Source organism: Martes martes (genome assembly GCF_963455335.1).
Source record: "Martes martes genome assembly, chromosome: 14".
NCBI lineage: Eukaryota > Metazoa > Chordata > Mammalia > Carnivora > Mustelidae > Martes > Martes martes.
The window spans coordinates 42,193,452-42,216,649 of record NC_137902.1 but is presented as its reverse complement, the minus strand read 5'-3'; the positions used below and the strand labels follow the sequence as shown (position 1 = coordinate 42,216,649).

At 57.6% G+C, this 23,198-nt stretch overlaps 1 protein-coding gene across 5 annotated transcripts in view; it reads left to right on the top strand.

The window, feature by feature from the left end:
* The window catches only part of LDB3 (LIM domain binding 3), a 62,109-nt gene that overhangs the window by 491 nt on the left and 38,420 nt on the right, over positions 1-23,198 (top strand). The window contains exons 1-7 of one of the 5 annotated variants that reach the window (XM_080823020.1): positions 1,274-1,384; positions 1,477-1,592; positions 10,333-10,484; positions 11,022-11,097; positions 16,722-16,744; positions 17,819-18,022; positions 22,687-22,856. In XM_080823020.1, the coding sequence (XP_080679146.1) occupies positions 1,500-1,592; positions 10,333-10,484; positions 11,022-11,097; positions 16,722-16,744; positions 17,819-18,022; positions 22,687-22,856 (718 nt within the window). In that variant the 5' untranslated portion in view covers positions 1,274-1,384; positions 1,477-1,499. Of the gene's footprint in view, positions 1-848; positions 940-1,236; positions 1,385-1,476; positions 1,593-10,332; positions 10,485-11,021; positions 11,098-12,398; positions 12,764-16,721; positions 16,745-17,818; positions 18,023-22,686; positions 22,857-23,198 lie in introns of those variants that run through there. The other 4 variants (XM_080823019.1, XM_080823018.1, XM_080823016.1 and 1 more) reach the window with 4 other exon arrangements.

Here is a 23,198-nt window from a genome sequence, read left to right as displayed (position 1 = left end):
GCTGGGAAATTACTCACACCCAGGCCTGCACTGAGCCCTCAGGGCCCAGCTTAGGCTAGAGCCTTCCCAGAGGGCCAAAGAGCAGCTTCCGTGAGCCTCAGTTTCCCCAGCCAGAGTCAGGATGGCCTTGAAGTATCTCCAGGCCACATAGGGCCTGCGGTCTCTTCTGAGGAAGGACTTCTGGAGGTATCTTGGCCCTAAGACCACACTGGCTGGAGTCCTGAGGGGCCTAGGCTCCCAGGCCCCCACCCAGAACACACTGTCTCTGTGTTACAAGCTGAGCACACCGCACGCATAACCCCATCCTTCTGCCTTCTGGCCCCATATCCCAGCAGCTGAGCAAATGGCATCTCCTCCCCTCCTCCCTGCCCCCTGCCATTCCAGTGCAAAGGGCATGGGGATCTGGCATGCAACATTGGCAGCTGGAGCTTTCCATGCTGCTGTCAAGTTTTCCAGGGCACAAATGAGCCAGGAGAGCCAGGAATAACCTCCAGGCCCCTAGAGGGTCTGGAGGGTGTGGGCCTGCCTCAGACCTCCTTTCAGACCCTAGGCCAGGACCCTGTGCCCTTCACTCCCTTGCCTGGTCTGGGCGTTGCGAGGTGTCTGCAGCCACTGGGAACCCATTATCTGGCACAAGTCTAATAGGACTGAGCACCATTCAGGTGCTCCAGCGTAGCCTGGGTTCATTCCTGTGTGACCTTGGAGAAGTCACTTAACCTCTCTGAGCCCTGGTTGCTGCAGGCTGAGCTGGCAGTCTCTCAGGATCTGATGGGATAATGGCTTGAGGGACCTGATGCTGAGCTCGGGCATGCCCAGAGCTCCTGTTGTTATTAGGATTATTTTTACAGCTGGACAACCCTGGGCCAATTGCTAGTCTCCTGAGCAGAAGCTCTGTCCAGACCAGCCGGAGGCTCAGCTCCATCCCAGGCTTCCTTCTGGGTAAGCTACAATCTCAGGTCCTCACCAGGGAGCCCAGAGCAAGAAGACAGCAAATTGCAAAGCCCCTGCCCAGAGGAGCTCAGCCACAGTCTTCTGGGTGAAGGGGTGTGGGCTGAGCTGGGCAGAGAGAACACACATCTGGGCCCTCGAAAGGGCAGAGGGAGCAAGGAGAGGAGAGCAAGGAGGAGAGAGCATTATCGCTAATCTGGCCGGTCCCCCATCCTGTGCCCTGGGGGGTGCTGGATGCTGGACAGCCCTCCCCGGGGGCAATATTAGCCGCGTGAGTCACAGTGGGAGGCTGCGGGCGGGCGGAGTGTAGGGTTACAGTCCATTTATGGGCGCAGCCGAGGGCAGATATCAGTGTCGATGGCATTCGTTCCCAGCTATTCTTAGGAGCCTCTCAGGAGCTCCACACAGCCTGGCCAGACAGCAAGGGACGGAGCAGGCAAGGCTGGGGGTCGGGGGTAGGGGGCCAGGTATAGGCCAGGGAGGTGGGTGCGTGAGGGCCCTCTCACCCCTCTCTTCTCTTGTTCACAGAGGCTGCCGCTGTCAGCACCAGCATGTCTTACAGCGTGACCCTGACCGGGCCCGGGCCCTGGGGCTTCCGTCTCCAGGGAGGCAAGGACTTCAACATGCCGCTCACTATTTCCCGGGTGAGTGTGCGTTGCCCACACAGCCTGGTGCCCGCAGGGGCAGGACGTGCCCACAGGGGCAGGACGCGCCCACAGGCGGGTGTGTGCATCCCTCCATCCCTGCGCTGTCCTGTCTGAGGCTCTTGGAAAGCAGAGCATGCTCCGTCCCCAGTCTGGGGGCTGGGACTGGCTCCAACTGGATGCTGCCAGCCACAGCCCCTGGTTTCAGCCATAGCTGTTGTCCACCTGAGCTCACCGACCTGTCGTGAGTGTGAAACATGGGCAAGTAGTGGGTGTCTTGAGCCAAGAAGGAAATGCCAAGTTTGCTGGGTAGGCAGGCCAGTGGACGGAGTATAGTTAATGCCTTCTTAAGCCCTTCCCCGGGGAGGGGGAACCCAGGGTGCCCCTAAGCCTGGAGCATCTCCATAGAAGTGGGCAGCTGCTTTGGGAAGAGGGCACTCTTATATGGAGAGTGCAGGTGACAGGCCGGCAGCTGGATAGATGGACAGACCAAGGACTTCAGCGGTCCTACTGTTGGGGCTCAAGGCTGGGCTGGGCTGGTGACTGGGCTCCAGTATCCACTCTATCCCAGGTGCAAGTAACAGCCTCACCTCCATACCCCTCCCCTTTCCTGGGCCTGCTGGGGATCTCCTGCCAGCTTCCTCCCTCCCCTCACAGGGGTCCTGCCCATTTGGCCATGGCCACAGCTGCTCTGACTGTCTGACATCTTCTTCCCCATGCTCACCTGGGGAAATGGCCCATATGTTCTGCAGGGTCTGTGATAAGGGAACAGCCTGCTGGCGATGTCCCAGATCCTTGGAGATTGTCTGAGTAACTCTATTGCCCAGCCAGAACACTCGAGTCCAGAGAGGCAATAAGCTAGATGCACTTGAGAGGAAGCTGTCTTTGTCTTAACCACCGCTGGGTCCCCCCGTCCCCTCCCCATGTCTGGAACATGGTAGGCACTCAGGTAACACTTGTCAAGGGACTCCCCAGCAAGTCTGGCAGAGCTAGGGTGAAGACCTCGGGGCTCAGGGAAGACTGTGAGGTATGGGAGAAGCAAGATAAGCCAAGCCTGGTGGGGTCAGGCTGAGGCTGAGCTCCCCGCACCACTGGTGTGGGCACGAGGGGGCAGCCTGGTTAGGGGGTTGGGGGCATGGATGGCCCAGGGAGTCTGGACCCTGCCCACCTGGGGACAGGGAGGCAGTTTCTTCCTCAGGGCCTCGGAGATTTGCCATGGGCCTGGGGTGTGGGGGGCAGGCACATGGGGGTGGGCAAGGGGGCACTCAGGTGGGTAACCAGAGAAGGCCTGGAGGTGCTTGGCAGAGGGGACAGGGAGCCAATGCCCCCATGGAGGGGCAGTTCCAGTTGTGGAACCTGAAGTGGGCCCTTGGGGGGAACCTGAGAAGGAGAAGCCCCCCTCAGGAGTGCCAGAGGAGCCTCATAACGGCTGTAGAGGACATGACCCCCCAGTGGGGGGGGGGCACTGGCCTGGCTCGAGTCCAGGGAGAGGACCACGTTGATCCCACGTTGATGAGGTCTGGCTCATCCAACCTGAGTCTCCACCCCTCCAGACCCACTGTCCCGGGGGCCCCGGTGTGCAACGCTAGGAGGACACCCAGAGCCCTGCACGCCCTGCCTGATGACATGCTGCCATGTGGGCTCAAATGCGTGGACGTGGCCCCCTCCCTCTGGGACCCTGCACAGCTCCCCACCAGCATGGGTGCAGGGCTATCCACCCTCACCGTCATGGGTCCACAGGCCTCCCATGCCTGGGACTGAGCCCACATCTCCCCCAGCCTTACAGTCCTCAAGGCCTCATGCTGGTGCTCCCTGCCCCAGCGGGTGGAAATTAGCCTCCTGGCTCAGGGACACCCAGGATAGCCAATGACCTCACCCGGGATCTATGCGCCACCTGGCCTTGGCCAGCCCAGGGCTTATATTGCAGCATGGAGGCCTTAAGCTAGACAGCAGGAAGAATGTCCCCACCGCAGGGAAAGGGTATATTGGGAGGTAATGGAACTAATGACTACAGGGGACCTTTATAAATAGAACCCCCAGCTCCGGCAGGGCATTGGGGGCCAGGGATAATGGCCTCTCGGCTTCCTTCAGAGGCGTGCCCCAAATCATCAAGGCAATGGAACAAGCTGGGCTGGGCGCTCGGTCCTCCCCAGGGTTTAGAACCTCTCCACAAACTCCTCTGCGGGGCCACTGATGCCCTGGGCTGGGGCATCCCCGGCTCAGGCCCAGGACACTCCCACCGGGGCTGTGGTGTTTCCTGCTGGGGCTCTCAAGGCCCTTCTGCAGCAGGAACTTCTCCCTCCGTGGGAGTAGGATGCCTCGGCATCCTGGCCTGAGCCTTTGGAACAGGCCAGTGGCGGCAAAGGGTGGTGGGGTGGGGGGTGGGGGTAACGAAGGCAGGACCTGCTCACTCTCAGCAGGGCCGACACCCCTGGGCACCTGAGAGAGGTGGTGGGGGGAGGGGCTCTGGGATTACCATCTCACCTCAGTGCCAGGCAAGCTGAGGCTCAGATTTGCTCGGGAGCTCTGGTGACCTCAGTAACCCCTAACTCCCTGGCTTGCCCTCCACCCTTGGGCTGGGGATTAGTAGAAGAGGACTGAATGGGGCCTGTCCCTTGTCAGCTGGAGATGCTGGCTGCCGTTCCTCCTGTAAGAAGGCTCAGGCTGAGTGGTAGCTCCAGTCTCCACCCTACTCTGCCCCTGCCCGCCCACCCGCCAGAATCAACCCTGGGCCGATAACAGCCCCCCACAGCCTCCTTTCAGTGGGTCTCCGCGAGGGCCGATAACAGCCCCCACGGCCTCCTTTCAGTGGGTCTCCGCGAGGACCCACAGAGAAGTGGGCTCAGGAGGGAAAGTGGGAGGGTGGAGGGGAAATGCCTTTATTTATCCTGGACAGGTGCGGCTGGGCCTGCAACATGAGCTCCCCTCCCACCGCCCCCCTCCCAGCCCTAGCCAATTCTCCAGGAAGTGGGGGAGGGGTGGGAGCAGCCACGGAGGAGTGCTCCAAAGGCCGGGCCTGCCCCTGTCCAAGCTAGGTCAAGAGGCTGGGGCCATGGTCTGGGGCCTTGTTCTTGGTGCACGCTGCAGCCCTTGACTTTATGGAAGAAGTGTGTGCTTTTGTCTGGCTCTGTTGCTCACAGTTGTGTTGCCTTTGGAACCAAGTTGTCGGTTCTCCTGCTCAGCCTGGTTGTCTCATCTGTGAAATGGGAGTATGCATGGCTGAGTGCTTTCTAACAAGCACTGGGAAAGTGCTGTGGACCTGTTGTTCTGCTGAGGTGGTGGTGAGGATGGGGGAGTCGTGGGGCCCGAGCCCGGCCCCTGGGGTGGGGTGGGGTGGGCATGCGGGATGCCCCTCTCTCTGCTCCAAGGCCTCTGTCCCTTAAGGCCTTATTCATCTGGCCTTGTAGGCTCTCCTGGGGCACCAGCCCAGAAGCTTTTGCTTCTTTGCTGGGTTTTTTTTGGTTCCAGTATTTGTCAGATCTCCTAGTTACGGTGGGGATGCAGAGGACAGAGGGTCCCCTGGGAGGGGGAGGGGGACAGGCCGAGACTATTCTGGGTTAACTGTACCGGCCATTCCCGGAATTTTGAGGCCTTAGTGCTGTTTCTTGGGCAGCGCCTAGCAGTGCTGACAGGCTGAGCTGTTTATAGCCACACTGAAGGTCAGGCAAGCCTCCGGAGGACTGCTGTGAGGCTGGCAGGGGCCTTCCCAGATGAGCGAATGGGGAAGATAACCGGACAGAGGCCCCCAGCTGGGGAATGCGTTCTTGGAGGTTCCCAGGCCAGGCATTAGCCCTGCCTGCTTCCCTCCCAGGTGCTCAGAGCTGTCCCTGACTCCATAGTTTACATCTGGGTTGACGCTCAGTGTTGTTCAATCTGTGGGTTTGGGCCAACGTAGAATCACTTAGTTCCACAATATCGCATCATAGAAAATATTTTCACTGCCCTAAAAATCCTCTGGGCAAAGAGAGGCTCTGTGTGTATAGCCAAGACTCTGGCTTGTTTGTCAGCCAGGGTGGAGCTGGGGAGTGGGGCCATGGGGAGACAGAAGGTTCCAGTGAACGGATGAGGGACGGAGCAAGGCCCCAGGGGAGGCCAGATGGGCAGGGAGCAGAGCACGGCGTGATGGTCATTTAATCACATCATGTTAAATGCACTTAGGGCTCCGTGGGAAGTCTGCTGGGGTGGTCAGTCTGGGCGGCTTGGGAGAGATGCTGGAAGTTGCATAGTTCACCGCATCTACCACCTACCCTTGCCCCACAAGCCCCTACCACACCTACGCTGGCAGCTCTAGAAGGGAAGGAAGGCAGGGACCTGTCTGGTTTGGAGCACCGAGAGTGAGGGCTGGGAACCTTTGCAGAGCCCAGCCACCCCCTCTGCCACCAGGGAGCTGGGGAAATAGGATCCTATGCGCACCTGAGCCCTGACCAGTGCCTTGCTTCCCTGGGACCCCGGTCAGGACTTCTGTCTCTTCCAGCTGATGCTCAGGCCCCTCTAGGGACCAAAGGCTGGCTTAGGACTGGTCAGTTGAGGTTGGCCCCTCACACCCCACTTCCTGCCAGCCCCAGATCTTGTTTCCCAGTGGAGCTGGGGTACAGCTGCCCAGTCTCCTCCTCTATGGCGCCCTCCGGGGGCAGGGCTGGGGGCCAGCCCCTGTCCCTCCTCCACTGGGAACTTCCTTGAGGCTTTCTCAGCTCAGGGATAACATATTTAAACATGTAATCCTCCCAGCGATCGTGTGGGAAAGGCATTGCTGCTATCTTTACCCAGAGAGTGTGGAGGCTGCCCTGTACCCTCAGGTCTGGCTCAGACCAAAGTCTGTGCTCTTTGCTTTATTGCCTCCCTACAAGTCACCCACAGTCACAGAGGCCACAGCTGCTCCCTGGCACCTGCTAGCCTGGTGACCCTTCTCATGGACCCGAAACCACGGCCCAACAAGGAGGAAGGGCTCCTGTGAGCCTGGTGGCAGTCTTGGCCCCCAGGGACCTCAGGAGCTTTTGAGACCGGACCACGCACGCTCCTGGAGCTCTGCCCACATCTGGGCTCTGAGTTGAGAGATGGCTGGTGGTCAGAGAAGAATGAAAAGTGAAGTGGGAATGAACTGTTGTTATGAAGAGGTTTTCAAATGCTCAAAAGGGGATGTAAAGACTTCAAAGAAAAAATCCTCCAAGGATTTAGTGGCTTTGGGTCCTCTGTGGGACAAGGAATGCAGAGAAAGAAGCAGAGAGTCAGGCAAGAGACACATGGGTATACCACGCCTGCACTGCACTCTTCCCGAGTCCTGGGCTTTGGGCAGGGGTCCCCGGGTGGCCTCATCCTCCTGCAGGGCAGGCTGCTCCTGAGAAGAGGGTGAGGATCTGATGGCCCTTGGACCAAGCAGGGGGCAACCTCCTTAGGTTGCCCTCCTTAGGGTCCCTGCCTCCTCTTAGGAGACTTGGACAGAGCCAAAGAGCACCCTTCCAGAAGAGGATTACAATACCCTCCACCCACCTCCACCCACCCCCAGTCTCAGAGGTCATGGGCCCTGCTCAGGGCAGCTGAAAGCCAGGCCAGCTGAGCCCTGATGAGCAGACACAGGTGTGGGGAGAGAGGCGCCAGGCAGGCAGGAGCTAGCTTGGCACTCTCCTGGGGGAGCTCGGTTGCTAACCAGGCCCTGGGGAGGCTGGGCATTTCCCAGGGAACCGGATCACCCAATCTATACTGAGAATGAGGTGGAGCCAGGCAAGGGGGAGGCAGGAGACCCCATGGAAAGATACGGTGTTAGCCCACGCTTGAGGGAGACAGATGTCTCCAGGGCAGCTCCAAAGAGAGGGCATTCCCAATAGTCCTACACCTTGCCCTAGCTGATCTGGCCCCAGCAGCTCTTGGATGTCATTCTGGTGTCCTTGCTCACACTGACATCCATGATCTTTTGGACACAGCTCCAGTCCTGGCTGGCAGGCCTTACCCCTGCAGGCAGAAGGCCTGCCCTTCTATCTGGGGTCTGTGGTTGCCATACCTGGGAGCTCATTATGCTGTCTGTAGATGGTGAGAAGCATCTGGGAGAGTTCTGGTATGGGGAAGCCCTGGTGTGGGGTGTTCTACTGTATGGGAGCCCTTGTGTGGGGATGTCCTGCTGTGGGGGAGCCCTGTGGGCTGTTCATGAGGACCTCAGAGGCATTGCACAATTCACCCTGAATGGAAGCATATTGGTATCCGCTATTTTCTCTGAAAAGCTTCCAAACTAAGACAGATTACTGTACAGAGAGGCTAGACACGTGACACAGAAAGCTGAACCGTGTGAAGGTAGAAACTCAGTTGTGGGTGTGGGGATGCTCCCTGTAGAATTCTGTCTGCTTTCTCTGTTTGAAGATATGTATCAGAAAATGCTGGGGATAGCATAGGCCTGAACGTGAAACCAGGAGGTGTAGGGAAAGCCAATTTTCTGCAGACAGGCCCAGCTGGACAGCTCAGCTTGCCCTCAGGAGTCCCCTCTTGGCCCAGAAAGTGCTTTGTTTTTCTTCTTCTTTTTTTTTTAACCCTTTGTTCCACCCTTAAAATAAAAGGAAACAACACTCCTGTCATTAGTAGAGGCTCCCTGAGACCATGAATTTGGGGATAAGGTATGTGCATTTTGAGAAGGCCCAAGTAATTTTTTTTTAAGATTTTATTTATTTATTAGAGAGAGAGTATGTGTGCTCATGAGCAGGGGGAGGGACAGCGGGAGAGTGGGGAGCCCAACATGGGGCTTGATCCCAGAACCCTAAGATCATGACCTGAGCCGAAGGCAGATGCTCAACCGACTGAGCCACCCAGGCACCCCAGCCCAAGTAATTCTAAGATACCCCTGTTGGAGCCGGGAAAGTGGGCTGGACTTTGGTTTCCTGGCAGTCTATGGGGTGGTTTCTCTACTGTCCCTGCCAGGGCTCAGTGGATTCATGGGTGAGGGGAGGCTACTCGGCGTTGGCGAAGCTAGCACAGTCCCCAGGGCTAACAGGGCACTTTCTCCTCGAGGACTCGTCTGCTCTTGCTGCTGTCCCTGGGTTTGCACAGGCGGTTTGCGGCCTGGCCTGTAGAGCCCACCAGGGACTAGAGCCTGGTGACCCCAGGTGGCCCTGGTTTGGTGGAAGACTCCTCACGAAGGGTGGGGCAGGAGGCTTCCGTCCATGTCTGGGAGCCCAGGGCCTGGCAAGCCCAAGGCCCAGGATAGGGGACTTTCCCTAGGTCCTCTTTGGACTCCTTCTAGGATGGTCCCCCAGGCCAGGGCCAGAAAACGACTTCTGCCAGCATTAGAAGCCAGCCTTGTCCCTGGGTTGTAGACAGGAAGGTGACTGAGATGTGCCCAGAGAAGCCAGGAAGGCTGGCTGGTGGGCATGTTGGGGAACAAAAGCCAAGGGACATCCTCTAGTTACAGCTTGGTGGGGCCTGGCTCCCAGAGCCTCCTCTTTCCTGTGATGTCACTGGGGCGAGGCCTGTACGTCATTCTACATGGGGCCTTCCACATGATGTCATGGGAATCAAGTCATTCTTTGTGTTATCTGTAGGGGGTAGGGTATGGTATTTCGTGTTGTGACACGGGGTGTAAAGCCAGTCTCAGTGACATTCCATGAGGCATCTTTGGAACTGGAGCTTCCTCACATTCCATGTGATGTCCCGAGGGGCCAGCCATCAAGTTATCATAGATGATATCATCTAGGCCCTCCAGAATTTTGCATTTCAAGTGACATCTCTGGGCTGGTGGGGGGCATGCTATTACGGAGGGCCAGACCTGCGGAATTTGGCGTTGTGCATGATGTCATTGAGAGTGGGTCTGAGCCATCCTGACATTGCATGTAATGTCCCTGGGAGTGTGACCTTGACATGACAGGAGATATTCTTGGCGTGTGGTGTCTATAGCATTCTGTGTGATCACCCTGGGGATAAGGGGCCCCAGACTCCAACATTCTGTGATGTCATTAGTGTGCAGGATTTGGGATCTGGTCCCCACACCTGCACCTCCTCTTCTGGAAGTCTGAAGCCAGCCACATAGTGCTGAGCCCTGCCCCATGCCCCAGCGGACCTTGCTTCCCCAGCTCTCTGCCTCCCTGCCATGATAGCCCTAGGCACTTGCCCTGGGGTGCTCCCCTGAGGGCTTATCTGTTCTGGCTACTAGCCTGGCAGAGTCTCTATGGTGGTGCTGAGTCTTAACTCGTGCATATACCCTCCCTCCTGGAGCCCAGTAAGTGCCCCATGGGTTTTGGGGGTACAGCCATTATAGTAGGCTAATTGGTGTAACAGACAGCCCCCAAGGCTCAATGGCCTAGCATAGCAGAAGCTTACTTCTCCCTCATGCAACATCAGATGCAGTACTTCTTAATCCTCTCTCCTTCAAGCAATGACTCGAGGATTCGGGTCCTTCCATTGGTGGCTCAGCTGTCCTCTTCGGGGTCCTCTGCATCCAGTCAGCTAAGAAGCAGAGAGAGTGCAGGATGGCAAGGGTGGTGGCTAGGGGCAGGCCTGGAAGTGGCGGGTATTGCTTCCATCCACATTCCCCTAGCCAGGGCTGGGCTCTGGGTCACATTCAGATACAGAACGCTAGGCAGAGGGGTGATGGTGTGCCAGGAGGAGGCATCAGGCTTGGGGAGCAGTGGGTGCTGCCTATAGTGAATGGAAGAGGAAATGGCAGGCCTCTACTGGATGATCCCAGGTGACTCTTCCTCGAGAACAGCCCATCCTCGCGTCCTTCGTGCGCTCACTGCCGCCGCCCCATCTGCCATTCTCTCAGATCACACCGGGGAGCAAGGCCGCCCAGTCCCAGCTCAGCCAGGGTGACCTTGTGGTGGCCATCGACGGAGTCAACACAGACACCATGACCCACCTGGAAGCTCAGAACAAGATCAAGTCTGCTAGCTACAACCTGAGTCTCACGCTGCAGAAGTAGGTGGGGGCTCTCCAGAGCAGGGGGTAGAGGGATGTGGGCATCAAGGGCCCAAGGGAAGGGGTCCGGCAGCAGTCATGTGGGCCCAGCCTGTGCCACAGGATCACACAGGAAAGTAAGGAGGGCCTCTGGACCAGGAGGAGGACAGGGCCAAGCCATCAAACACCTGGCACGTGTGTGCCTCACTTTATGGATAAGCCTTGGGGGGTCAAGGCGGTCACAGTGCTGCCAGTCAGTGCGTGGGGAGTCAGGCCTGAAAGCCAGGGTCTTCCCTGCCTCCTCTTTGCCCCAGATAGCCTCCTAAGGACCTAACAGAGGCCCATGGGAGCAAAGTGTCCAAGGGTCATGACTTCCTCATCCTGGTCAGGCCCAGTGCCTTCCTGGAGTCACCCAGTCCATGGGGAGGACAGTGGACCTAAAGCTGTCACCCAATGACCCGGGTCTCTAATGCTCTCTGTCTCCAGCCCTGCCCTGGCAGGAGCTCCTGGTCTTAGTGGCAATTGTCTTCACTTGGACCCCTTTCTGGTTTCTTCCAGGTCAAAGCGCCCCATCCCCATCTCCACAACAGCACCCCCGGTCCAGTCCCCTCTGCCGGTGATTCCCCACCAGAAGGTAGGTGCTGACTCCACTCCCAGCGGTGGTTCCTGTGGGGTGGCTCCTGGTCTGCCTGCCTGGCCCTTGGTTGGCCCAAACCGGGCAGAGTAGTAGGATCAGCCCTCTTCTTGCCCCAGCTATGGCTGAGCGTGAGGGAGGGGGACAGGCCCCCAAGAAGAGGCATTCCAGCCCCCATGCAGTACCGAGTGTGGGGTGTCTGCCTGGGTGCTGGTCCCAGGACCTCATGGCTGGGCTGCTGGGAAACCAGCCTAGGCCATGGTGTTTTTAGGAGAGGGATCTTCCTCCCAGCTAGGTGGGGACAAGGATCCTGAGGGTACTGGAAGGGGGGTCACTGGGGCATGAAAGCCAGAGACCCTGGTTTGAGCAGCCAGCCCTGGCGTGGAGGGAGGGGGCCTGCTGGTCCTCAGAGTTTATCTCTGACATAGGGTCTCTCCCTCTGATTTCCACTGCCCCTCCCGACTGGATGTCCCAGCAGCCCCCTCAGAGGTGCTGATGGTAGTCAGGCAGCAAGCCCAGGGCAGGCATACCTCACCGCCTTGCCTGCCACCCCCTCGGTGCTCCCTCGAAGCAGCTCAACCCTGTGTGCCCAAAGGACTTGACCTGAAGCATGGAAGGCCCACCCCACCCCTCCTGCAGGGCCCACTCCCTGCCTTCCGCATGACCTCATTCTGATATGAAGAGGCTGACAGGGGCTTGGGGTGGGTGACAGATGGGGGAAGGGAGCAGAGGGCTGCTTGGGGGAAGCTGCACAGGCAGACTCTGGGAACAAGTTGTCAGCCCCGCAGTGTCCCAGTTTTCCCTCTTGCATTTCTACTCTGCCTGACCACTGCCAGCTCAGGGTGGGGGGGGTCTCTGGCTGGCCATGTGGAGGCATCTCAGTATGGGGTTGGTAGAGCAGGAGGCCAGGCTGTGCCAACTAGGGGCTTCTACTCAGGGCAATGGGAAGCAGAGAGAGGATGGAGGGGGCTCTCCCCAGCTCCCTGAGGCCCACGTCCCCTTTCTGCAGCCCTGCAGGCGGGCTGGCTTGGCTTGGCTTTTTGTGTGGGGCTGGCACTTTGGTCAGGAGGATGTGGGCCTCAGGGCCAGGGATGGGTGCCTCCCTCCCTCTCCTCGACAAAACCCTTCTCTTGCAGGTGTCCGTTGTGTCCCCTCCCGAGCTCTGCGTGGTGGCGGCAGGGGGGCAGGCTGCTGGGCGCTCACACTAACACCTCTGTTTCAGGTCCTTGCGGAAGCGCTGGGACCCATGTGGCCTCTAACCGCTCTCTTCTCTCTCCCCTGCATGGCGCGCCCTGGGCCAGGACCCCGCTCGGGACACGAACGGCAGCCCGGCGGCACTCAGCCCCAACTCTGAGGCAAGGGCGAGTCTGGGCACCCCAGGCATCCCGGAGCTCAGGCACACCTTTAGCTCCTTCTCCCAGACCTCCGTCTTCTCCTCACACACGGAGGCCTCTGAGCCCGGCCCTCCGCGGGGCAGCCCAGGGGCCAAGACCAGCCTGGAGGGAGCCCTGGACTCACTCAGCCCGAAAGCCCCGCAGGGCTCGAGCCAGCCAAGGCAGTATAACAACCCCATTGGCCTGTACTCAGCAGAGACCCTGAGGGAGATGGCTCAGATGTATCAGATGAGCCTCCGAGGGAAGGCCTCAGGTGCTGGACTCCCAGGAGGGTAGGTAACAGGTGCGCCGCTCTCTGCTGGTGGTCTGGGGCCACCGGGGTCCTCAGTGCTCATAGAGGCTTGGCCAGGCAGTCAGAGCAAGGAGCTGGCCTCAGTTGGCCCACGCGATGGCACAAGCCTAGAGCCATACAAGTAATGACCTGGCCGGTATTTTTGTCAGGAGCCAGATGCGTCATTATTTTCCACAAGCTGGGGTGATGTGTTGGATCCTGCAGAGGGGGAAACTGAGGCTCAGAGGTTTAGTCGAGGTCCAGTCGTCCCGCTGCTAAGTGGCTAAGTGAGGTCTGAATCCAAGAGATACTGATTCCCAAAACGTCCACACCAGCACCCCCTTGCCACACACCCCCCACAAGATGAAGCCTGCTGCCTCAAGGAACCCTGGGACAAGGGTCAGGCTGGTCCCCTGGAGGAGCCCTGAGGCAGGAGCAGGGAAGAAGTAGAAAGGTAGGAGGGTAAGTTCTCTGGGGGCTGGGAGTGATCTGGGAAGGCTGCCTGTAGGTGGGAGCGACTGAGCTGGGTGCAGAAAGATTCAGGAATGGGGTGAGTGTCATGGGCTTGTAGAACTGAGATAGAATGAGGCAAGGAAGAACCGAGGACAAAGAGGGTGTGTAGGAGAATGGTAGCCTGCCCCCCCCGCCACACCCAACCTGCTGAGCGCCAGCTGGTGGGACTCTGTGAGCGCAGGAGCTAAAAGAACCTGCAACCAGGGTGCACATTGTGGAGAGGCTGAGGGGAGGGAGCCCCCAAGCCGAGCATGTACAAGCTTCTAAGCCCTTCTGCTTGTATCTTATTCTAACTTCTCAGCTACGATGGGTATAATTATCTTCATGTGCTCTAGAGGTGGAGCGGGCTGAGTCGAGGCCATCATTAAGGGTTCGGGGCTCCTCCTCTGTACCTGGGTGTGAGACTGTCCATATCTCAGGATTGCTGGCAGGATGGAAAGAGGACACACGTGCACAGCCCTGAACTCCGTGCCGGCACACTTGCCGTGTGCTACCTGAAGTCACACGGTAGATGCTCCCAGGAGTTAGAATCAGAACCTGGGTCAGTCTGGCCCCGCCCGTGCCCTTCCTTTGCCCTTGCTACAGAAGGTACCTGTGCCCCACTGATTCACTGCTCCCTTGCCGATCCCCAGCTTCCCCATAGCCCTCGGCTGTTTCTGGGATCCTGGCTGAAGCTGCCCTTGAGCACTCGACAGCCTGAGCACCTGGACCCCAGCCTCCTCAGACCAAGGCGTCAGAGCCATAAACCCTGGGCTTTTTCCAGCAAGGAGCTTCTGCCAAAAAACTCAAGGAATGACAGCAGAAATGGCCTCCTTCCACCTTGGATTGGCTGGTAGCTCTTTCTGGTGCTCTCTGGAACTGGCCCTTGGCAGGGAAAATCAGTCTCTGTGAGACAGGGACCTCCATGAAGCCCACCTACAGTGACAGTAATATGTCCCCTTGTGAACCCTCAGTCTACACTTGGGGCCAGCTAACAGTCCACGTGCTTTATTTAACTCCAGCTCTTGGCAACTTCAGAGGTGAGCATCATTTCCCCCATTTCCTAGCTGGGAAGTAGAAGCTCAGAGTGAGTGATTTGCTCAAGGTCACACACAGCTAATAAGCACAGTGGCACACAGGGCTGGTACCTGGGTCAGACTGACTCCTCCCTACATGGTGATAGGGACCTCACAACCTGGCCAGGAAAGTCAAGGGCCAGCCCCATCCCAGCTTCCCATAACTCCAGGGGTGCCTTCCCTCTGGTGCAGGGGCTTCTCAGAAGCCGACAAGTGTTAACTTATTACTTGACACTCAGAGCAGCAGGGTCCAACATCTTCTCCAAGGGTTGACAGGCTAGTGGAAGGAGTACATCTCCGTTCATCCACAGTAAAGGCTATGCTGCGGTCCCCAGGCGATGCTGGAAGCAGGGAGCCTCTGACCTGGGCTAGCCCAGGCAGCTTCTGATGGGCTGAGGCTACCAGCTTTGCTAAGTGCCTATGTGCTGGAAGGTGACAGGGCTGGTAAATGCTAATCCCCACATCCCATCCATTGCACACGTAAGTCATGCCAAGGGCTTTACACTCAGGATTCTGTTTAGTGTGCACAGACTGTGCAGTGGCCACCATCATCTCGATTTTGTGAATGAGGGACTGAGGCTGAGACTGGTGGGGAACTGCCCAGAGTCACAGCGCTAGGAAGATTCAGGGTAAGGATTTAAACTCTGTCCCACCTGGCTCCAAAAAGAAGTTCCTTCTCTTCTCCAGGCAGCTTGCAATGTGAGTATTTGGCAGCTTGAATCCTCTTGGGAGGATTGGCGAGAACAAACAGGGTACAAGGTCTGCAGGCCAGAGCATCGCAGCAGTCTCTCTCCATCCGCTGTGAGCTGGCAGGGCAGGGCAGTACCCCCTCAGGGCACTCGGTGCAGGGGCCTCTGGGTGGATCTTACATCTTTGACTGATTCTCCCCGAGACCTGGGTGCTGGCTCCTCTCTGAACTGTCTGCTGCGGGCCACTCAGCCTCCAAGTCTTCAGGTGGAAGCTAGGCATGGAGCAGGAGTCAATGCCAAAGACGGTGCCGGCTGCCAGGTGCTGGGGCAGGGAAGGGCAGAGGCGGCAGTCCCCCTCCCCACCCCACTGCCCTCTGTAGGGGACATTGGGCTGGTCAGGGCAAGAGCTGACCCTGCAGCTGTCAGCACTGGCCAGAAATGGAGAAGGGATGGAAGATCTTTCCTAATATAGCTCCACTTGGAGCTAATTGAGCCTAGAGGACAGAGGGAAGTTTATCAACTCCAAGACTGTAAGGTGTGCAGCCAGAGGGCCCCCTAGCTTTGGCCTGGCCAAGGGATGACCAGGGTCAGGCTAGTTGGGGCCCAGGATCTCCCAGCCAGAGCCCCGAGTGGTCCAGTCTGGGACGGGGGCAGGGATGCCACCTGTGCTCTTTTCCCTCAGGTTTCTTTTTTTTCTTTTTTTAAAGATTTTATTTATTTATTTGACAGATCACAAGTAGGCAGAGAGGTAAGCAGAGAGAGAAGAGAGGAAGCAGGCTCCCTGCTGAGCAGAGAGCCCGATGTGGGGCTCGATCCCAGGACGCTGGGATCATGACCTGAGCTGAAGGCAGCGGCTTTAACCCACTGAGCCACCCAGGCGCCCATTCCCTCAGGTTTCTGACAAGGCCATTGGTGTTGCCCCGGTCTGCCCTGCAAGGGATTTGCATTTAAGGAAACCTAATGTAGGCAATGCCTCCCCCAAGGAGATGATGCTCCAGGAGGCTTGCTCTAGACAAAAGTGAGGGCAGGGTCCCTCTTGGGTCTGAGTTGGGCTGCCTTGGCTAGGGGCTTTCCTGCAATACCCCTTGGACCTTCTCCTGAGCCTCCGCCTTCCTCCATCCTGCCTCACTGACCATCCACAGGGCCCGTAGGGACCATCACAGGGGACTGCACCCCTGTGCCCCAGAAGTAGTGGCCAGGGCTGCCTGCGCCCGCTCTGGGAGGGAGAGTACATCTGGGGGATTGTGGGTAACCCAACTGCACGCCCCAGCACCACTGCCAATTACACAAGGATAAGTCCAGAATGGCTGACTAGCTAGGAGGCACCTATAGCCTGGGCTTGGCCCATAGCAGCCACAGCTGGTCGGGTCTCCCTCTCCATCTTCCTGTCTTGGGGTCTCCAGCCAGGCAGTATGTGGCACCCATGAAGATGGACTAGGAAACCCTTACTCCTGGCAAAGCTTCAGGGACTGTGGACCTACTGAGAGGGAATCACCACTGTCAGCACCTTTGACCCAAACTCAGAGGCCGTGACCCTGACTCGGAGCCCTGCCCCTCTCCTCGGCACTCTCCTCCCCCGGTGCCTGTCAGGGCTGGAGCAGCCTCCACGAGGGCCAGTCTGAAGATGGTCCCAGCGCTCAGAGCCCCTGGCAGGACCGCACTCTGATAGCCCTGTCTTCTTTGCTCTTTCTCTCCTCCCCAGGTGGTAGCCAACTCTCCAGCCAAGTTAGTATCAAAGGAAAGCATGTGTGTGCACTTGTGTGCATATCCCAGCATGCGTCCGAGTGTCTGTGGGTCTGGACAGCGTGCGCCTGCGTCAGCACGTGTACGTGCGTGTGCATGTGTGAGTGGGCGTGCATTCGTGTCCTGGAGCGAGCCTGCATGTGAGTGGAGCTGCAAGTATGGAGGAAAGGCACTGGGGAGGGGTGCCAGGGTTCTGTCTGATGTGCCCTTTCCCTGCGCCCTTTCCTGTGGTGGCTGCTTCAGACCAGCAGGCTGGCGCTGGGGGGAGGGGGGGACGGTGGTGGAGTGTGTGCCGCACTCCTGCTGGGTTCCACGTGAGCCTGAAGACACATCTGTCCCGGCGGTGGTGGGACTGCTCCGAAGGGCTGCGCTTGACCTTCTGGGCCCGGGGAGTGCACTCATCTGTTGGAGGGGAGTGCCCGGATGGGCAGAGACTGGTGGCTGCACAGCCAGCTGGACTTGAGGGGGACTGAGCAGCCCGAGTCCTGCTCCGAGGAAGAAACACGTGCCCTGGATCATCTGGAGGAACAGAGCCCTGGGCCACGGAGGGCATGGCCAGCAGGACGAGCCCCGTCGTGGAGGAACCTTGCTCAGAACCCCTATGGGTGCCCGGCTGCTTTTTGCCTTTCGGTCATTCTGGACCCTGCTTGGGCTGCCGCTGCTTCTCACGTGTGGCCCAACTCCTGTCCCTGACCCCCAACCCTCTTTGTCTCTGCTTCCTTGCTGGTGAGGTGAGAGAGCTTTCAATGCCTGGCGCCCCCTGCTGACCCTGAGATGTAGCTCAGGCTGAGCAGAGGCTTCCCAGGGTCTGGCATCGCCAGGGTGGGCCAGAGAAACCTGCCACGAAGGGCTCTGGGGAGGGTGCTGAGGATTTTCTCTACCAGACCCCGCTGTCCATAGTCCAGAGGACTTGGGGGACCTATCTGGGATCAGGCCTTGGGAGGTCTCTCCACCACCAGCCCTCGCCTTGACCCCCTGTGTAACACCACCTGTTGCCTTTTCTCCTTCCACCTCCCTTCCTCTTCCTCCTCTGCTCTCCCTGCTGCCCTCCCCCAGCGCCGACTACCAGGAACGGTTCAACCCCAGCGCCCTGAAGGACTCTGCCCTGTCCACCCACAAGCCCATTGAGGTGAAGGGGCTGGGCGGCAAGGCCACCATCATCCATGCGCAGTACAACACACCCATCAGCATGTACTCCCAGGACGCCATTATGGACGCCATTGCTGGGCAGGCCCAGGCCCAGGGCAGTGACTTCAGTGGGTAAGCGCCTCCCCTCCTCCGCCGTTGCTCATCGGTCATCGCCTCCACCACTGGCTGGGCCTCCTCACCAGTGGAGGCCAACAGCACCAGGCTGCTGGGTGCCATCAGAGACTTTGGGCATCGAGACCAGCTTTCCTCCCTCGCTTGAGCCTCTGGGGCCATAGCTGTTGGAGGGGAGCCAACCTTTGCCAGGCCTTCCAGAACATCATATTCTCTCTTCAGAATCAGTCTCAGCTTTAGGAGAAGGGTGGAGAATCGACGAATATGGTGCTTGCTCCAAGCGGTTCTCACAGCTTCTGCATTTTCCCCCGGGCTCCGCAAGGGGGTCAGTTTAGAAAGAAACATCTGGAATCCTGGGTCACATCTGGATAAACCAGTCTTCTCACAGACTAAGCCATTCTTTGGGGGAAGTTGTTGCTTTCTTCCAATGATGCGAGCAATTCAAACAGGTGACCAGGTTTCTTGTTTGGGAAGGGGCCTCTGGACAAATCATCCAAGGTACTGGTTGTAGTCAGCCCACAGCAGAGCCTGGGAAACACCCAGGACTCAGGGAAGCCCATTCTCAGGGCAGTGAGATTTAAGACATCCTTGGTTCTTAGAATTTGCCTATTAGCAATGGTTGAGGAACTCAAGTGTTAAATAGGGAAAGAGTTGGCTGGAAATCATTTGTGGGGAAAAAACGCTAATAGTGCAAATGGTAATAGGGACCTCACTCCCTCTTTCTTTCTCTGTCTCTCATAGTCTCTCTCTCTCCCTGTATGTGTCTCTCCGTCTCTGTCTCTTTCTCTCTGTCTCTATCTTTCTGTCCTTCTCTCTCTCACACAAACACTCGTATTGTTTTCTACTTGAGAATATCATTGTTATCCCCAAGTCAGGATCTTAAGCAACTCAAGGCAAGAAATCTTAAAATGATGGTTGTATTTTTTTTTCCCCCGAAGCTGGGAAAAACAGATGTTTGTAAGAGAGATAAAAGGGTTAAAAAGTCCCAGATAACTCTGATAGTGTTTGACCTTTGCAGAACTCAGCCGTGGCCATACCGGTGGCCATGACAGTACCTGTAGTTACAAGGGGGAGGCTCCAGGGGCCAAAGGATGGAACCGGGTGCGGACTTCCGCTCTCCTCTTCCGCTCACAGTGCTTCCTTGGGCCACCAGGGGGCAGAGTTTGCTTGCCCTGGAGCCCTGAGTCTCAAACCCACCAGGTTCTGAGCTGTAGCTCTCTGCAGAACTCTGGAGAGTGTTATTTCTTTAATCCCACCATTCAAAGCAGAAAATATGACCACGTAAGTTTCAAAACTCAACCATTTGCTCATGTGTACCCAGAAAAACAAGGCTGCCTGACTAAGCTAAAAAGCTAACAGGGATTTCCTGTTAACATTTGTTCGCCACGTGTGTCCTTGGTGTGCCCTTAAGAGCGGTAACATTGCCAGAGGGAAGTTCAGTGGAAAATAATGGAAGAACTGCTCTTCACTAACTTTATATATTTTTTGTCTTTGGAAAAAGACTACTATCATTTGGTTTCACCACTATTTCTTTCTCTCTTTTTTTTTTTTTAACATGACGCACCATTGATCTAACCTAGGCTTCTCAGAGTACCTCTCCCACCTTCCTCCTATCCCCTCCCCTCCCCTCTCCCTCCCTTCCCTGTGTGCCTGGGAAGCAACCTGCTTTCCCCTTCCTTCTAACTTTGCCCTGCTGGGCTGATGCAACTGTGGTACCAGGTGGTAGGTGCCGCCCTGTGCCGTAAGGTGCTCCATTTCTGCTGTTAATGTCCATGATTCCTTCCTCACTGACAGTTTTCTTTTTGTCTCTTTCTCTTCCTCCTTTATCCACCCCACTCCCCTAACTCATTTCTGACCCTAACCCTGCTCCCTTGTGTGTGCGCGGCCCCTCTGCCGTCCGCTGATGGACACGCACTCACTGCTGGGCTTTCTTCTGCTTGGCAGGGCGTCGCCGCTGGCGTAAGTAGACTCCACACTGTCTGTTCCGCGTCGTGGTCGTCTGTCTGGTTGAGGGATGGTGTGTGGGTTTGGTGGGATATGTCTGAGGACAGCGGTTCTGTCCATCTTCCTCCTCACACCCACCTCACAGCCAAACGACATGCTCAGGAGACTATACAGGCAAGTGCTTTTGGGCTTTGCCTCCAATAACGTCACTATGAACACGGAAATGAGAGCAGGGACATCACACTGCCTCCCCTGCACCCAAGGCTGGGAGTGGATCTCTGGGCTATGCTTTGCGGCAGCTCCTGTCTGCTCTGGGACAGCAGAGACCTGAATGTCAGAATCCACGTGGGGCCATTATTCAGGGAAGGGGTGATGAGGGGGCCTCTTGGAGGCCATTCCCCAGGATCCTCATGGATCTGAAGGAGCCAGCACCTGCCAGTATCATCCATGGGAGGCCAAAGATGAGTCAGATTTGAGGGCAGTGGACAGTGGGTAAGTGTCTAGAGGTGACCTTGATGTTGTGGTAACTGTGGCATGTATTTGGTGGCAAGAAGATCATTACTGGGAGTGGCTCCAGAGTCGCCTCTGACCCAGGGTCCCAGGACTATAGGGCCTGTTCCATCCTTTCTCTGTACATATTCTCCTGGAGTCCTGGAGTCTCAAAAGGAACAGGAATTCCTTCATCTGACTCCCAGGGGCTGTCGTGGCAACAACACAAATCCCCGGTCTTTGCACAGCACTGTGGAAAGTGGAGCTAGCAATGTGAATCCCAAGGGACTCACCCCTGGGAAGTTTCTGAGCCCCTGGAGCTGTGGAAGGAACAGGGGAGTGTCTCAAGGGCACATTCCAGGGAAATGGTAGCAAACACCTTCCATCCACTTTCTGGACCAAACAGCTGTGTGTAGGCAGATTCAAGGGCAGGGCCTGGCCTTGGGTCTACACCTTCCCTCTCCCGTGGCACAGTCCACACTTCCTCCTTCCCTTCTAGCAGACCGGAGAGTCCTGCTTCTGCTTTCCTGCTGTACCTTTCACTTGAAGGCAGCAGACCTGCCTCTGCTCCTCCCAATGCCAGAAATGGCCTCTTGCGTGAGATCCCACTCTGCTTTCTGGGCAGCCCCAGCCTCCCTGCTGCTGGACCCCGGAGGGATCTGCTGGTCTTCCCCATCTGATCTGAGGTGGACAGAAGCTGGAGCTCCCAGGGGGCAGGGGAGACCCTTCAGGGAAGTAGAGGCAGCTCCATGCAGTCTTGGTCACATTTTGTCACCTTTCTCCACCTCTGCTCTTAGAACCCATTCTGAGCCAGACACTGAGGACCAATCTTGAGGGACTCCCAGTCCTGGGAAAGTAGGCCAGTGTTTCCTTCCAGCTCCTTGCAGAGAGGCTAGAAGATGTGGGCACTAGGGAGTTCCCTCTCCCAGCCAGCTGGCCCTTTGGAGGGCAAGTAGAGGCAGCCATAGCAGCTGGCAAGGGGAGACTGCACAGAGTGAGTGCCTGGGCGGGGCCATGTCTCCAGGTGTGGAGCATCTGGGGCGAGCAAGGCCCCAGTGAGCAGAAGTACCCTCTCTCAGCCGTTTTTGCTGAAGAAAATTTGATGGAAAGGACTGTGGGGTGGGACCCAGGAAACCTGGGCTCTGAGCCAATAGGGCCCCTACATGCTGTCACCTGGAGCTAGCCTCTCTGGACCTCAGTTTCAGCATCTATAAGAAGAGAGGGCTGGGCCACTGGTTCATAGGCTGGGGAGTCAGGGCGCCACTGCTGTGAACTTGACTCAAGTCCACCCTAATTTCTTGGAGTGTGGTTTGGGCAGTCAGGATCCTCCAGCTCTCACTGGCCAGGGTAAGTGGGCACCTGTAAGATGCTCTGCAGGCTGATTCAGGTTGGGAGGTTCTGGACCCAAGAGATTCTGGGGTCCTTTCTGGCTCTGATCTGGGATTCATTCATTTAAGTAAGTATTGAGCACCTGCCATGTGCCTAAGGAATCTAAGGGAAGGTCAACTGTTTCTCCTCCGAAGGCCATGCTGTTCTGAAGCAGAGGACTAGTGACCTTGCCTGCAGCTCTTCTCCCAGCTCCCGCAGGCCAGAGCCCCCCTCCCCATCTGCAGGCAACGCCAGCCCATCAGACTTGTTGCCTTGTTTCTCATGCCACCTCCCCACCACACCTGCCCGTGTTTGCTGAACGGGAGCCCCCACTCCTATTCTGGGTCAGGCCTGGCACTGGTGGCTCCCTGTTTGGATCCAACAGTGTGCGGGGGACAAAGGACTGACCCTGAAGAAGCCTCTGAGTCCCCCAAAAGGCCCGTTGTCACCCAGCCCCAAACTCAGGAATTGCTCAGAGAGGTTGAAATTATTTCAAGAGACCTATTCCGCCTCTTCTTCCCTTAAAAGAGATCCAGCCGTCCCCACTGGGGTAGGGGGCAGCAGCTATGGGAGTGGGTTTTCAGGTCTGTGTGTGGAGTCCGCCCAGGGTGGGGTGTGGGCGTGGCTGGAAGGATCCGTGAGGAATTGCTGTGGCCTCTCTGAGCATTGAGGACCCAGGCCAAGCCCTTGTCGCAGGCTTTTGGATGGCAGTGGGTGGAGGGCACAGCGGGTTGAGAAAAGCAGGGGCCACCAACTGGTGTGTAGGGTGTAAGGGTGCGAGTGGATGAGCCACGGGGGGAGTGCAGGAGGACAGGAGCAGGCCTCCAGCCTTGCCCTCACTCACGCTTCTCTCTGACCTGCAGGAGCCTTCCTATTAAAGACCTTGCTGTGGACAGCGCCTCCCCCGTGTACCAGGCGGTGATTAAGAACCAGAACAAGCCGGAAGACGAGGCTGACGAGTGGGCCCGACGCTCCTCCAACCTGCAGTCTCGCTCTTTCCGCATCCTGGCCCAGATGACCGGGACAGAATACAGTAAGTGGGGCTGGGGGTGGGGAGGGGGCGTGGGCAGGGGAGATGCGGAGGGGCCCACAGCAGCCAGGCTGTCAAACCCCTGCCCTTGAAGATGAGCTGGTCTTGTCAGATAACTAGTGGTCTGCTGACCACTCTGGGCCCTTGGGGGCAGGCTGCTGAATGACATGGGCCCTCTGCCCAGGTCTCTAACTGCGGTGGGGGCGGCCACATGCCATGTGATGACCCAGAGTTGGGATAAGAGGGCCTCAAAAGCCTACTACTAAAAGACTACTCCCTCCCAATGGCACCATTTCCTCTGGTCTCCCCCTGCCCTCTGCCCAGCACACAGTCTTCCCCTGCCAC